The 15514-nt window shown below is 36.3% G+C and overlaps 4 protein-coding genes across 5 annotated transcripts; 2 read left to right on the top strand and 2 right to left on the bottom strand.

Annotated features, from left to right (window-relative positions):
- Window positions 1-201: 201 nt before the first annotated feature.
- Window positions 202-3478, bottom strand: LOC122286901 (protein cornichon homolog 4-like). Its single transcript, XM_043095448.1, has 5 exons — window positions 3310-3478; window positions 2373-2554; window positions 1086-1208; window positions 907-981; window positions 202-585 (listed from the first exon to the last, which is right to left on the bottom strand). Exons 1-4 carry the CDS (start codon window positions 3379-3381, stop codon window positions 948-950), a joined length of 411 nt encoding a protein of 136 aa, XP_042951382.1. The 5' UTR covers window positions 3382-3478; the 3' UTR covers window positions 202-585; window positions 907-947.
- A 630-nt stretch (window positions 3479-4108) lies between these two features.
- LOC122286943 (proteasome subunit beta type-1) lies at window positions 4109-6711 on the top strand. Its single transcript, XM_043095451.1, has 7 exons — window positions 4109-4252; window positions 4365-4472; window positions 5097-5178; window positions 5757-5886; window positions 5989-6131; window positions 6220-6306; window positions 6390-6711. The coding sequence occupies exons 1-7, from the start codon at window positions 4206-4208 to the stop codon at window positions 6462-6464; spliced, it is 672 nt and encodes a 223-aa protein (XP_042951385.1). The 5' UTR covers window positions 4109-4205; the 3' UTR covers window positions 6465-6711.
- Window positions 6712-6942: 231 nt separating this feature from the next.
- Window positions 6943-8926, bottom strand: LOC122286959. Its single transcript, XM_043095452.1, has 7 exons — window positions 8725-8926; window positions 8590-8646; window positions 8281-8406; window positions 7722-7788; window positions 7544-7636; window positions 7334-7447; window positions 6943-7229 (listed from the first exon to the last, which is right to left on the bottom strand). The coding sequence occupies exons 1-7, from the start codon at window positions 8856-8858 to the stop codon at window positions 7176-7178; spliced, it is 645 nt and encodes a 214-aa protein (XP_042951386.1). The 5' UTR covers window positions 8859-8926; the 3' UTR covers window positions 6943-7175.
- Window positions 7844-15383, top strand: LOC122286917 (ATP-dependent DNA helicase 2 subunit KU80). Of its 2 annotated transcripts, none has more exons than XM_043095450.1 (12): window positions 7844-8025; window positions 9828-9920; window positions 10032-10083; window positions 10320-10451; window positions 10912-11315; window positions 11922-12208; window positions 12750-12945; window positions 13067-13273; window positions 13864-14031; window positions 14128-14451; window positions 14891-15021; window positions 15152-15383. In XM_043095450.1, exons 2-12 carry the CDS (start codon window positions 9864-9866, stop codon window positions 15210-15212), a joined length of 2019 nt encoding a protein of 672 aa, XP_042951384.1. In that variant the 5' UTR covers window positions 7844-8025; window positions 9828-9863; the 3' UTR covers window positions 15213-15383. The 2 variants fall into 2 exon arrangements, with proteins under 2 accessions (XP_042951384.1, XP_042951383.1); XM_043095449.1 differs by lacking the exon at window positions 7844-8025 and adding an exon at window positions 9188-9355.
- The last annotated feature ends 131 nt before the right edge of the window (window positions 15384-15514 follow it).

Below are 15514 nucleotides of genomic sequence, written 5' to 3' on the forward strand. Positions count from 1 at the left end.
CGAAATCGATTTCCGCCAGACAGATGAAACCTGGTTTTAGATCTCCGACTTTTATTACTCCAAAATTATCCAGTACACAAAAGAGTAAAAGCCTTAAGAGCAACGAACGTTACCCATATGGAATTCAGAGTCGTAGGCGTCAAACCCTTCATCGGTCAGTACCAAAAACATATTGTTAACCAAAGTTTCTGAGATAAGCAGTTCTATGCAAAAGCGATTCACCGTTGTGCTTTTCCAGTTTTCTATCTATTATTATGAATAATGCCAACCTCAGGAAGAGCAAAAACACGTGCTTCTGAGTTGCATATGGTTAAGTTTCTTCATATTTACTACAAATAAAAGTACTTAAACAGACATGATGACCTATTGCAATCTAGTACTATAGCTAATTAGAATACAAGGGTTTTTGATAAACAAGAAAAAAAAAAAAAAGGAAGAATGCCTGCATATAAAGAGTGGAACATCGATGATGGTACCAACACATTAATAAATCGCCAATGAGGTGCCTGAATGCTGGCTAAATTTATAGTGTACTCCTGGAAAAAGATCCCAAAAAACCCATATCTCAGGCCTCCATCAAGATACCTGGAACTCATCACCAAAAACAGTAAGCAGATGAACGAGGCAATCGGTGATCCAGATAACTAATTACATCTCACAGTAAAAGCATAAAGTAAAATTCTAGAGAACAGTTCATACATCATTTAAAGCAAGTATCAGGCACGAAGTAAATGGTGTGATATGATGAGGAAATACTTTTTTATTTCCCTTGCCTAAATGACCTCAAAAAAAAAAAAAAAAAAAAAAAAAACTGAATTGCGTTTATATACTTGGACAAATTATAAGTTTAACATATATCTGTAAGTCATTTTGTGAAACAAAATTCAAGAAGTGCTACAAACTTACAGGCTTACAGCAGCAAGCTTGTCAAGAGACGTACTCCTGGACTATTCATCTTCCACTGAGATGCTTGAAATCAACCTAAAAGAAATTTTACATTGAAGGACTACATAATTTCACCAAAGTTTCCCTAAAAGAGTCAACAGCAATTTACCAAGATACAGGAACATATATTAGCAAAATACCAGTATAGAGAGAGGAAAAATAGCATAATGAGGTAGCCGATCTTGAAAAACCGAAGCTTTTTCTCCCATCTCAGCTGGTTATAGATCTCAGTTACGTCAACCAAGTGCTGCCGTTGCATGTACCTGATCGACAGTTTATTAATCATCTCAGATACACTGTTTGAAAAGGGGCCTGATTATGAGTAAACAACAACTTGCAAAATTCAATGTCAAACCATTTTATCCCATGTCAAATCAGAAAATGGTTATGTATGAACATGGGCTATGAATATTCCAAATGATTATGAATATACCACATTAGAATCAAGTCAAATGATTATGAATATTTCAAAAATTTAGGAAATACATAATCATCATTTGGCTTGAGTTTTTAGGCCAAAAGCTGTAAGTGAAGCAAATTGTGCCAGATCATTGATAGAACTACTGCAAGATTCCAAGTCCATGCAGTGATATTTGATCTCCACCAAAAAAGACCAGGATAAATGTCTCCTTGTCCTTCCACAGGTGGGATATGAAAGCGCTACTTTTTAGCATGAAAGTAGCGGATAAGATAGAGCCAGATAACCATAGACAATTAAATCTCAGGGGACATCATTGTACATCCTCTCACTCATCCTCTCACTTAACTGACAGCCAGCAATGAAGGATAATCATTTCTTTATATCACAAAAGAAGACATACACAAAAACTTATCAATCTTCGCCAGTAGCCAATAACTCCTGAGGTTAAATGACTGTGAATAGTACATTTATCCTTGTCTAAGTTCACTCATTGCAAAGTAAAGGGATTTGAAAATTCATCTGAATGCAATAACCAGTCTCCCTTAGTGTCACCTCTATAATTAGACGATAAAACATGGATCTAACAAACGATTATGCATTCCACACTTTCAGTTGCAATTAGTTAATCTTGGTGGTATGCTCCCTCCAAACCTAAGGTTTGAAACTTTGGGTGCATACAATTTCTAGGGCCATCGGACTGGGAGAATTTGCACCTCCGGGATAAGTTGGGAATTTTTCTGGACGCCAAATGCTAATCAAAAAAACAAGGAGGTAGTTTTTTATAAGAATAAAGGACGTAGTTTTTGCTAAGAGTAAACACCAAAATTTACTGCCCATCCTCATCGGTTTATCAAATATAATCATCACAATATTAAATGACATAAATGTAAGTTTTAAAGTGCATTATACAGTCAGGTGGGAATGTTGGATGCCTTTCAAACAGAAGACAGGTCAAATGTACTTGATTCACGATGTTGTTGTAGATGTGGGTAAGAAGAAAACTTACAATCTCACATTATAACATAGGTACGGCACAGAGAACACAAACATAAGCCAACTTCTGGTAAGTAGAAAGAAGAGGCATAACACTCCTTGAACTATAAACTCTGGCAAAACGACCCCATTTATCCGGGATGCTGAATCATATGGATTGATATAGTCAAACTCTAGGTCCACCAAGCACATAAGCTGCAATAAACATCTTCAGAACTCAGGATTCTTTAAGTTTTCAAACATTAGGAAATAAAAGCACGGCAATATGTCAGTCTAGTTTATGAGTTAAAAGCCACAGCGCTCTTGTTCTTTAGGCCAATATCACTAATCCTCTTACGTAATAATATATCGTAAGATGATATGTATTCAATGCACTTCAGTATTAATTGGATGCAACAATAATTTCAATAGAACTCTAGTTCTGCTGCATAAAAAATTCAATTCTTAAACTAATTTCCATTTTTTTTTTCCAACAATCTTATGAAATACCCAATAGTTTGTGCATTCAGCAGCTACACACCTAACAGATAACTAATTTCAGAAACAATGAAAATAATTCTCAAATACACTCGTTAGTTCTCTAGGCAACTTATATTTGATGAGGCAAAAAGTGAGATCCCCAGAGTTTCCGACGGAAATGTGATAATACGTGACGCATATAAACCTTAAGATTTCACCTTTTTTGTGTAATTGTAATTATCTTACTAAATTTCATGTTTTTTAATAAAGCAAACCTATTGATTTGTAAAACAGGCGTGGGGTTCACTGTGGTCAAGAAATGTGCCAAGCAAAAGAGAGAGAAAGAAACGAATTCTAAGAAATAGGAAAGCCCAAGACACATAGGGAAAGAAATCATGTATGCATAGCTAGCAAATAAAAGATCAGAACTTTCAACATTAAATTAACAAAAATAAACGGACAAGCTGATTCGGCCGTGGAAACAAAATTACCTGGAAACCTAGGGTGCAGAGTAGACCAACAAGGAAGAAGAAGGACAAGAGCCATAACCACAAGGTCCCCATGGTCCTTCTCTTCTCTCTCTCTCTCTCTCTCTCTCTCTCTCTAGTCTCTGTGTTTTCGTATTCCCCCGTTTATGTTCTTAACTCCTGTTGTCTGCCGTCTGGTTAATTTTTTTCATCTTATTTTCTTCCGACTTTCAACGCTTCATTTTTTTCGGGAGAATTTGCAAAAGTCTAGATAAATTCTGTATAAATTATAAAAAAAATTTAAAAAGTATAAAAAAACTTATTTTGTTGTAGATTAATTTTATATATAATTATTTTTATACATTCTACTTATATGATTTGCTACATCAATTTTTTTAATATAGAATTAATTATATCAGTAAAATATATAAAATAATATTTTAAAGTAACTTAATATAAAATTTTTGATAGAGTATTTTTTAAGAATTAATTTTTAATTGTTTTAAAGCTTTGACAAAAAAATAATCGTGTTAAAGTTAATTTGAAAACAAAATTTGTTAAAGTTGTGTTATTGTTGTTGATCTATCATTTTTCATATTTTTATCATATTTTTATCATTATTTTTAATGATAAAAATATCATATTATGTTAATGTATATTTTAGAAATATTTAAAACCTTTACAAAATATTGTCAGCCCAGTATAATCGGCCCATAATGAGTGAATTAGATTATCCATTGAGCCGATTGGAGTAACACGGCCCACAATACGAAACGGCGCCGTTTATTTCTTGTGCTGGTTTTTTCTCTTGCAGAAAAAGACACCTAAGATCTAATTCAGCTCCTTTACCCCTTTCTTTCCTCTAGCCCTATTTCTCGTCCTCTCGTAGTTTCTCAGCTGCATCAAGTGTCTAAGTAACCATGACCAAGCAGCAAGCTAACTGGTCTCCGTACGACAACAATGGCGGGTACTCTCTCTTTCTCTCGATCGCTTCAATATTTTCGTTTTTTGTTTTTGTTTGCCACAATTCTTAATGCCTTTTTATGTTATACTTTCTGTTTTGTGTCTATTATATGAAGATCGTGCGTCGCAGTCGCTGGAGCCGATTACTGCGTCGTCGCGGCCGATACTCGCATGTCGAGCGGTTACAATATTCTCACTCGTGATTACTCTAAAATCTGCAAATTGTAGGCTCCTTTATCCCTGTATTTTCTCGATTAACGTTTTCAACTTTTTTGAGTGTCTGTCTTGTTGGTTTGTACTGGGTGATTGATTGAAAGGATTGGGATTGGTGGGTTAGAGTGGTTTTCAGCTATAATATTTGGAGGAGTGGGATTGCATCGTGTATCCATCTCATTAAAGTATAAATTTTTTATTTTGGTTAGCACAATATTTAGGGAAAAATGGTGCGTTAGAGTTACCTCGTCTATAATAATCAAGTTTACTTAATTCGATACTGGCTGGGCCGTATAGAAGTTCTTAAACTTCTGGACAATTGATTGGAAGAGTGGGATTCTTGTGATTTTTTAAAGGAGGTTAATGTTTAGGATTCTTAATGAAGTTGTTTTGGGCTATAAGAAAATGATAAAAGGGGAAAGCTATGTAGAAGTCGTGGACTAGGAGATTCTGCTAGGCTTCGCTTTAAGGATGCGGTATAAGCTTTGTGAAATATTGTGTTTTCAATGGGCGATAGATAACTAAAGTCAAATCTTCTTCATTTTGTTGCTTAATGGCTTTGAGCAACTTTTGGTCAGTTTGCTCTTATTTTGCGGACTCTTTGCACCTGATTTCTCTTTCCCTCAACCTTGCAGGGCAGACAAATGCGTGATGGCCTCTTCTGGTTTTCAAGCTGATGTGAAAGCTTTACAAAAGCTCTTGGCAGCTAGGCATTTGGTGAGGCTTCAGGATATAACTTTATACTAACTGTGCTGTAATATAAGGTTGGAGGATACAATATTGAGTAGGTTTATAAAGATATATTGTGAGTGAGATTCAAACGGCTATTTTGTTTAACTTTGAAGATACTCGTTTCTTTCATTTGTTTATAATTTTTCTCTTTTATATTTTCCAGCAAGTCTTATTGCTGAGAACAATATTTTAGGAGTGTAAATAGCAATAAAACGATCATTATATACTTATCTAAAAAAATGTTCATCCGTATAGATTATCTTCTGGTGATAACTTATAAAAATAAAATTAATCTTCTGGTGATCTTGTATATATATCCATACTTGTCTTTTAGGTTACTATGATAATTTCGTTGTCTTCATCTTGCCTATCCTCATGTAGAGGATAAGCATTCATCTTCATGAAGAATGGACACTTCTCTTCTAATCTATTATTTCTAAAAGTCAGCCAATGATTTTATGTTGTAGGTGATTCTGGTTTCTCTAGAAATTTGCTTTTTTGGTTATAAAAGTTGGAGACTTGAACTGATGACTAATCACATAGATATCCTCTCTTGAATGCAGATCTATCAACACCAACACAACAAGCAGATGAGCTGCCCTGCGATGGCTCAGTTACTCTCTAATACGCTCTATTATAAACGATTCTTTCCTTATTATTCCTTCAATGTTTTAGGTGGCCTTGACAGTGAAGGTAAATCACTACTTTCTTCGAGTGTTGTATTCATGTCCTCTCTGTGTTAACAAGCCTTTTTTTTTGGCTTTTGGGGGTGGGGGGCTGATTTCAAAATTACAGGAAAGGGTTGTGTCTTCACATATGATGCCGTTGGCTCCTATGAGAAAGTTGGATATAGTTCCCAAGGTTCTGGTTCCACACTCATCATGCCCTTTCTGGATAACCAGCTGAAGTCTCCCAGCCCTCTCTTATTGCCTGCCCTGGTATGTTGCCGACTTAAATTATGGGTTTATATTAGCATCTATAAGTTATATACACCTGATTAGTGATTTTTAAAACTGTGGCTTTCAGGATGCTGTTACACCGCTTTCTGAATCAGAAGCAGTTGATTTGGTAAAAACTGTCTTTGCATCTGCAACTGAGAGAGATATATATACTGTAAGTTTCTTTTTCTCAACAATTCCGCCCTTCTTTGTGAGATTCATCTTTCGCTTTATTAACAAATCATGGGTGTTCTACAGGGAGACAAACTTGAAATTGTAATCCTAAATGCTGAAGGTATTCGCCGTGAATACATGGAGCTTAGGAAAGATTGATTTCTTTAAATTGTTCTGCTGGTCTTTCCAAACTAGAATGTTGAAATCATATGAAATGCCCTTTCTGGTAATGTCATGGCGGTTATTTTAGCATTCTCATTACTCATCAAGTTTTAACGTCCCAATTATTTCAATTTGAACAGTTTGCATTTCCCTAGTGACAATTGTTGCTGCAGTGATGACTGTTTGGGACACGGTTCCTTAGAGGCTATTTTGAGATTTATATGCTGTTTTACTTTTACTCTAATGCTATTTGTTTATGTCTAACACATGGTAATGACTAATGAGTGATGAATCCCCTCTAATTTGGTGTTAGATTGGCAAATTATAGGATGTTTGGATATTTGAAATGTCATTTAGAGCCCCACACCCGTGTTATTACTGTGCAATAATCACGGTGCTTTCTTTTGGTGACGGGTTGTGTCTGTCGTTTTCACACGGTCTCTATTATGATAACAAACATATAAGTTCTGGAGCATCAGCAAATTTATTTTTCACTACTCAATAGAAGAGCTCAGATCCTTGTTTAGTTTCAAAGCTTGGCTGAAAGAGTTATACTGGTCTCAGAAATGCAACAAAGAATCAGAAATTCCATTCATCCGGTTCTTTCGTGCAGATCAGTACATGATCTCTCATAGGATGTACTTTTAGGAAATTGGAAGGTACACAATAAATGATGTTCATGTATTCATACTGTATAAGCACAGTCCCTTAAAAGCTGTCTTCAGAACCCCATCCTTTCTTTTCCAGCTCCAGTCGCAATGCCTGTAATGGACCCCCGAGGTCGGTTAATTGACTGACCAGTTGCTTATCACAGAGCTGAGAATGTAAGCGCAGAAACAAAAGATGAGAGTGCTCAAGATGATTACCTTGATTCTCTTTCGATTGATATCAAAATCATAGTTTCCGACCCGCGATGCAGATCGATACTCTACAACCGACTTTTTGCCCGGTGGAAACCAAAATTCAACATCATCCACAAACTGTGAACAGAGAGAACGTGTTAACATTCCCACTTGCTCTTTTCTAGGAAAGAATGAGATATTGCCATATTGGTATTGGAGACGGGTCACACTTACCCCCAGTATGCGGCTTTCGTATTCAGCACGCACGTAGTCATCTTTCTTCTCCACTATCTTTGGTGTAAACATGTCCGGTTTTGTTGAATTTATCTGCAACATGAATTTCGATGTGACCTGGTTCAAGATTAACAAATTACTCTCATATGGAGAAGACATGTTGAAAAGTTAATATTACCACTTGGAGGAGTTCCTCCATTGCCTCTTCTCTGCTCACTGGCTTTTTCCTACCGCGGTTGTAGTTCCTACAAAAAAGAAAACACCAACGTGCACCACGTTTTCATTGACCGTCCCATGCGCAACACTACTGCTGAAACTCACATTTTTCATGTGTTTGTGAGAAAAAGGTAAAAGAATAGGGAAGTCTCCCTAGAAGATGGTACCGATGCACTTTATATGGCAAAGGGTTGGCCATCCACGCGAGTCCCACGTGGTCGGCACAATGACTATTGCCTAATCAGCCGTACACATGCATTGAATTTGTGAGTCCAAATTCCTAACCCTCTCTCTCTCTCTCTCTCTCTCTCTCTCTCTCTCTCTCTATTATATTTTATTTTATTTATGGGGGGTTATACCACTTGCGAAATATTTCGAAAATTATATTGATTATATACATATTATTCAAGCACTAATGGCATAAACTTGTGAGTCCAAATTCCTGAAGCAAAATATTCGTTACACTGAGGAGAACACGAAAGAAATAGAATTACATGAGAGAAAAATGGGTAAATTTATACCAGGGAGGAGCATAGTGGGTGAGATCACTGACGTTTTCCGACGTCGATATGCAGTTCTTAGTAGCCGGACAAAGAGCTAGTGCAGGTGGGTTTTTCTGAACCCCAAGGTAGTCTGGTTTTTTTCCGCTGCACCATAATCCACAGTTGTAAATTTGTACGAACAATAGTGAACCAATAGCGAGCTTAATCAAACAATTTCCCATGCTATGAAAGATGGAAACTCTGATAATAGAAATGCACACCCTCCAATTGGCAAAAGCCTTTGGAAAACGCGGAGTGTTCTAGGATAAGGAGCACAAAGAAATGTACCTAAAGTTAAGGATGGCTCCGATTGCAGCTAATTCGCTGCTCCTCAGTACGATTTCCCTGAAAATTTTTTACTTCTTATTAAACTAAATTTTTCTGTGTTTATGAGAGAGAGAGAGAGAGAGAGAGAGAGAGTACCTCCGGCCAACTTGGTCGGTGGGCTTGTCGGGTTGCTGCTGAGAAACGATGAAACGGGGAGTACAGGAACTCTTTCTGGCCTTCTGATGGTTCTTGTAGAAATAGTGAGGGCTTGGTGATGCCATTGAAGCCATCGGTAAAAAGCTCAGAGCTCTCCCTCGTTGCGGCTCTGCGAGTATCCAACTTGCGTTTCTCTCCGACGGATTTTAATTTATTTATAGTAATACAATAATAATATTTATAGTAATACAATAATAAGCTTACGCGCTTCCCTGCAGGCGATTGGGCCTGGCCACACATATTAGACGTCGTCGTTTTGTAATCTTCGACCAATAGTAAACGGGCCTAACAACAGATGGATTCTGTTAAGTCTGTAAATGGGCTTCCTAACAAAAACACTGTTTTCACCAAATGGGCTTTCACTGCCATCTTCTTTCGGGTTCAGTTGTCCTTATATTTTAGATTTGGGACCGATTTATAATTTTAGAAACTCCTTGCCCTCGGGGCGGGAAAGAGGAAAAATCCGACTCCTCTGAAGTCTATTCCTACTCTTCCTAGTCTAGCTTCTTTACCAAGCTTCTCCTTCCTCGCGTTCAGTTCTTCTTCTCTCTCGTCAATGGCTCGAAACAGGGTAAAAAATATCACTCGCTATCTATTTCATTTCTTTATTTTTATTTCTAAACCATTCACTATCTTCTATAATTTCTCACAATTGCTTTTATCCTTCGCTTGTCTGAAGTCAGTTTGCCTCTTTCTGCATCAATTAACGCTACCTATGTTCATTTTTCTTGTCAATTTTCATATTTAATGATATTAATTTATCTTTGTGCGTGACTAAGCTGGTTTTACTCTGGATTCCACTGGAATTTTTTTTTTTTTATTCTCTCATTTGGTTACTTTTAATGCTTTATGTTCTATATTACATGCTCTAATTTTTAATTTTAATTTTTTTATGATGTCTGTTGTTACTATCTTTAGGGTTTAGGGTTTCAAGTTACCAATATACGCTTCCTAATAAGCAGTAAAATTGACAGTCTTTATTGTGTCCTAAACTTTTTATATATTTCATTTTCATACCTTCTTTTTGTAATTTTGGGCAATAGGAGACCTTGCTATTGTTGCTCGATGTGGGCCCGTCAATGCACAAGGTTCTTCCGGAACTTGAAAAGGTCTGCTCTATGCTAGTAGAGAAAAAGGTATCACCTTTATAAGTTGTGACTTGCTTTATTTTTTGTCTCTGCAATTTTTATATTCTATTGATTTTCTGAGGATGTTTTTGTCTAATAGTCTTCCTTTTGATTTTTCAGCTGGTATACCATAAATCTGATCAAGTGGGTATCATTTTGTTTGGAACGGAAGGTATATTTTAGTTTTCTAATGAACGATTTTGGGTACTTGGATGCAAATTTAGCAAATTAAATAAATTTTTTTTTACAGATTCATTGCTTGAAATGCAGAGGAACTTTTCTTTGGCAGTCATTTTGCATTTTTGTAGTTTTCATACGATTAGAATCCTTTCTTTTTCTTTTTGGCCTTCTTATGGATATAATTGGTCAAGAAGCGTTCCTTAGTGACAGTACCTTCGGAATTTTCAGACACAAAAAATGAGTTGACAAGGGAAGTGGGGGGATATGAGCATGTGGTGGTTTTACAAGATACCAAGGTTGTTGATGGAGATCTTGTTGAAGCTTTACAACAGCTCCCTCGAGGAACTTTCAATGGTGATTGTATCCTTTATTTTTTTAAGATTTTATTCTTTGCTGGTGTGTCAATCTATTATAATCAAAGTTTTCTTGTTGGGAAGTACTGTCTGCTTTAAATAAATGTTTTCATACCTTAGATCCCCAGCCTCATGGCTATCAAATGTCATGGTTGTGTACATTTATAAAGCACAAAGAGAATTATATCAAACTAGAGTAGCTATTTGAAGGCCTTTACATCAAACATGGCATAATTTGATTTGTAAGTAGTAATAGGCTAAATATATCACTACCTTGCTTTTTTAACCTTTTTATTGTCTTTTATGGATATTTTGTTAATGTATATTATTTTTTAAAAGTATGTGCATGCTTGCGAGGTCCCTAGGCTCTCGGCAGCATTTGCACTTCAGTTCGCCTGGCGCTTTTGCCAACACACTTGACTATGTACTTATTAATGAGTTTATTGGAACCTTGACTTCGTTGGTAGTTCTTGATGCTATAATTGTTGGGATGGATATACTGATAAAGAAGTTTGGAGAAACAGACAAAAAAAAGAAACGCCTTTGCCTCATAACAAATGCATTGTCTCCTGTTAAAGATCCATTTGAAGGAACAAAAGAAGGTCAAGTCATCACCATTGCTGAGCAATTGGTTAGACATGGCATGGGAATGGAAAGTATAGTTGTGAGAGAGAGGCTTAATGGGAGTGCAACCAAGAGAATAATGGATGAAAATGATCATCTATTGAATATATTTGCAAAGAAGACATCTGCAAAGTTGGTGTATGTTGAAAGTCCAACATCATTGCTTGGTGCACTTAGAACTCGAAATATATCTCCAGTTACAATATTCAGAGGTGATCTTGAACTAAGTTCCAAAATGAAGATTAAGGTGAGCTATTTGGTGTCTTGTACAAGTTTTTGTCAAACATGAATTTCAATCTGATAGTCATTGCACGCTACTCTAAACTTGTCCAAAGCTCCATGGACCTTGATTTTCTTGCAAGCACCTAGCATCAAGTACAACACCCTATGAGTTGCCAAGAGAATCGCTTGCCTTGTTACTACTCATGCCATTGGTCGGTGATCACAGTATGGATGCTTTGGATGCCAGTGCACTGACCCATGCTGAGGCACCACATCATGTGCAATAAAATAAAATAAACTGGCAGCAGTATATGCCACTTTACTGGATAATGCCCCATGTTGTATTTTGCTTTTATGGGGCTTTGTCAAGTTTCGTACATTTATTTATGAAATTGAACTAAACCTCTGTGAGTTGGTTGGTAATTTTAGCAGTTGCACGTATTTAATTGTTATTTTTTTAGGTTATGCCTTGTGTTGATTGTAGCTTGCAATTCGCTCTTTTATGTTCTTATGTGTGGGTTTCTTCAAGTATACCTTGTTCTTGTCCAGTGCGGATGAAAAAAAGACCAAATTTTTTTTTTTTTTTTTATAAGTATAAATTTATCACATTGATAACTTAATTGATGTTCAGGTGTGGGTTTACAAGAAAACTTCTGAAGAGAAATTTCCTACTCTGAAGAAATATTCTGACAAAGCACCTCCAACTGACAAATTTGCTACCCATGAAGTCAAGGTAGATTATGAGTACAAAAGTGTTGAAGATCCTGGCAGAGTTGTACCTCCAGAGGAAAGGATCAAAGGATATCGTTATGGACCTCAAGTGGTTCCTATAGCTCCTTCTGAATGGGATGCTGTTAAGTTCAAACCAGAGAAGGGCATAAAACTTCTAGGATTTACTAATGCTTCTAACATATTGCGGTACAATTTTAAATGCTTTGCCCTATTCCAACGGATGGCTGCTCGATTTTGTTTTTTCGAGTTTAAGAAAAATTTCATGATTTTCTATTATTGTTCTAATCTTCTGATTATGTGTCCATCTTGTATACTCCCTATGTACATGTATAGCACTCTTTGATTATTAATAAAGTCTTGACTAATTTATCAGAAGGAAAAAACAAATTTAACTGATTTGACTTGCATGCATTGGGGATGAGTGGTTTTGTTACAGAATTAATAGTATTTTTTTGACTAATTACCAGCCAAAAGTTTTTTCTAATAACAAAAGTACTAATTACATTTGTAATGGAAATTGGAATGATATTTCCTCCTATTTATTCATTATCTATGTTACGCCAAATGTTCTATGGATTCAAGTTTTTTAATGCTCCAAACTCTTTTTTTTTTTTATTCTGGACCGAGAGAGTTATTTGTTTTGATTGCCTTTGGGTCCATATCAATTGGAATGATAATCTTTTGATTTGCCTTTTCTTCTGTCTTGGCCAACATAATATATATCAAGACACTATTACATGAAAGATGCCAATGTTTTCATTGCTGATCCGGGAAATACAAGGGCAATTCTTGCGGTTTCTGCCCTAGCAAGGGCAATGAAGGCGGAAAACAAGGTGGCAATTGTACGCTGTGTTTGGAGACATGGGCAGGGGAATGTCATCGTAGGAGTTCTGACACCCAATGTATCTGACAAGGACAATATTGTAGGTTTTACTACACATATTTTACTGGGTCCTTCTAAACTTGTTAATTTTTTCTATCTTTGCTCCTCATTCCTTTGATGGCTTTTGTTCCATATTAATTTTGCATGTAATTGCTGGGCAGCCTGATTCGTTTAACTTCAATGTGCTTCCCTTTGTTGAGGATGTTCGGGAATTTCAATTTCCCTCTTTCAACAATTTCCCAGCATCATGGCAGCCTAATGAACAGCAGCAGGAGGCTGCAGATGACTTGGTGAAGTTGCTTGATCTGGCACCATCTGGCAAAGAGGAAGTTCTGCAGCCCGAATTTACACCAAATCCTGTTCTTCAGGTACTCATTCATGCAATTTCACTATCCGCGTAATATTTGTTTGATATGGAGTGCAAATGAATGCATAGTCTGTGGCATGAAGTATTCTTATGGGTGGGGGGGTTATTGTTTGTAATGGACTAAATGTCCATGATCTTTTTTCGATTGTAAACTCTAATTAGGTTATTCTCATGTATATTCCCTGTGTACCTGGGCTTTGCCTACTTCTGTGAATAAAATTTCTTGATTACTTATAAGAGAAAGAAAGACTTGAAAGGATATAGTAAAAAGAAAAAGTCAATGATGCTATTTCCTTGAATTCTATATATGTGCATAGAGCATGTCCAGTTTGTGCAGAGGAAATAATTGGATCTGCAAAAACTGGAAAGTTTGTGCCTTCTTGGATTACTTGAAACTACTCCAGGGGAGAGAATTTTCGTAGCAGTAAAAGGTTGTCGCACGATAATGATTCTTGAACAGTTCTAAAAATACAATATTTCAAAAACTTAATAAGAGATGGACAAGGAAGTTTGTATCTGAGGCTTGGGCGCCACTTTAATATGCTTTGCTGGTTTTTAGCTTGTAACTAACTCATTGTGATTTATTGTCAGCGATTTTATCATCATCTTGATTTGAAATCGAAGCACCCAGATGCGGCCATACCTCCACTTGATGAAACCCTCAAGAGGATAACGGAACCTGATCCAGAACTATTTTCTCTAAACAAGTCTGCTATTGATGCGTTTCGAAGGAGTTTTGAACTCAAAGATAATCCAAAGGTCATTCTTGCTGATGCAGTTGCAAACTAATAAAATATGTTATGCTGTGAACTTTTGACATGGTCATTGAGATTATAAATTTTATTTGGCTCACAGCTGAAGAAATCAACTCGGAGAATTTTGCGAGAAAAAACTTCTGGATCAAACATGGGAGAGGGTTATGCAGACATTTCTGTTCAATCTCTCAATTCCATTGAAAATACGTCTGCAGTTAAGATTGAGAAAATTGGGGATTTGACCCCTGTTCAAGACTTTGAAACCTTGATGTCACGCAGAGATGGTCCAGAATGGATTGGTAAAGCAATCAAGGATATGAAAAACAAAATATTTGACTTGGTGGAGGATTCCTATGAAGGGGACAATTATCCTAAAGCACTGGAATGCCTAGTTGCCCTTCGGAAGGGTTGCATCCTTGAGCAGGTACATCCCCATCCCCCCTCACCACCAAAACCAAAAGGAAAAAAATCAAAATTCTTCCCCCAGTCTATTTGTGCTCCTACCCAACCAAATTTAATTCGAAGCTACAGTTTAGTTGTAGAATTTAATTTCTTTTGAATTGTCTTATTTGACCACCCATCATAAAATTTTGGTATGTGGGCTAATAAATTTTTTTGGCATATGTTAGCATAGGTAAACAATAGTGCAGTGATCTTTTCGGTTTAAATAACTTGACCTTTTCACTACTCATTGGTTTATTTATAGTCCCATATGTTCGTTTGGGATGGTTTTTCAAATAGGTGTTTGTTCCTTAATATACAAATTGCAAATGTTTAATGGTCCGAGCAAATTGGTGATCTCTTTTATCTTGACAACAATGGATAGACCAACTGCTTATTAGTTTTCCTTTTGTCTTTGGCAGGAACCAAAACAATTTAATGATTTCCTGCGCCATCTTTGTAAATTCTGCCGGGAGAAGAACCTCAATAGTTTTTGTGAATTTCTTACATCCAAAGAACTCGCCCTAATCTCCAAGACAGAAGCCATAGACAGGTTTTGTATTACTGCGTCTCTTGTTCTATTCAAAATTTTTAGAACATACTTTGCATTCAATAAGTGTTCTTTTTGCATTCTCATTTAATTTGTCAGCGAGGTAATTTTTTTCCCCTTTTTCCTTAAGCAGTGAAGTTTGTGATGATGAAGCCAGGAGTTTTCTAGTCAAACCAGACACAAAAGTTGAGTGAGGACTTGGGTGGAAAAATTCTCATTTCTTGTAGACTATTTGCCATGTTGATGCTAATCAAATTTACTATGAATGGGGATTTGCTGTAAATGTTCCTTAAATCTTCAATTTATTTTAGGATCTGCTTCAAGCATGGAAGGCTCAATGAAATCTCGATGAAAATGGATGATGATTTTTCTGTTCTCCCTTTTTTTTAAGAGGGGATGTTGTCCTCTATAAGTTTGTCTGCCTTATGAACCACCTCCTGAGGTTCGGTTTGGTAATAGATAATTTTGAGATAAGAATTTTAAGTTTTAATGAAAT

The sequence above is a fragment of the Carya illinoinensis genome, chromosome 1 (genome assembly GCF_018687715.1).
Source record: "Carya illinoinensis cultivar Pawnee chromosome 1, C.illinoinensisPawnee_v1, whole genome shotgun sequence".
Lineage (NCBI taxonomy): Eukaryota > Viridiplantae > Streptophyta > Magnoliopsida > Fagales > Juglandaceae > Carya > Carya illinoinensis.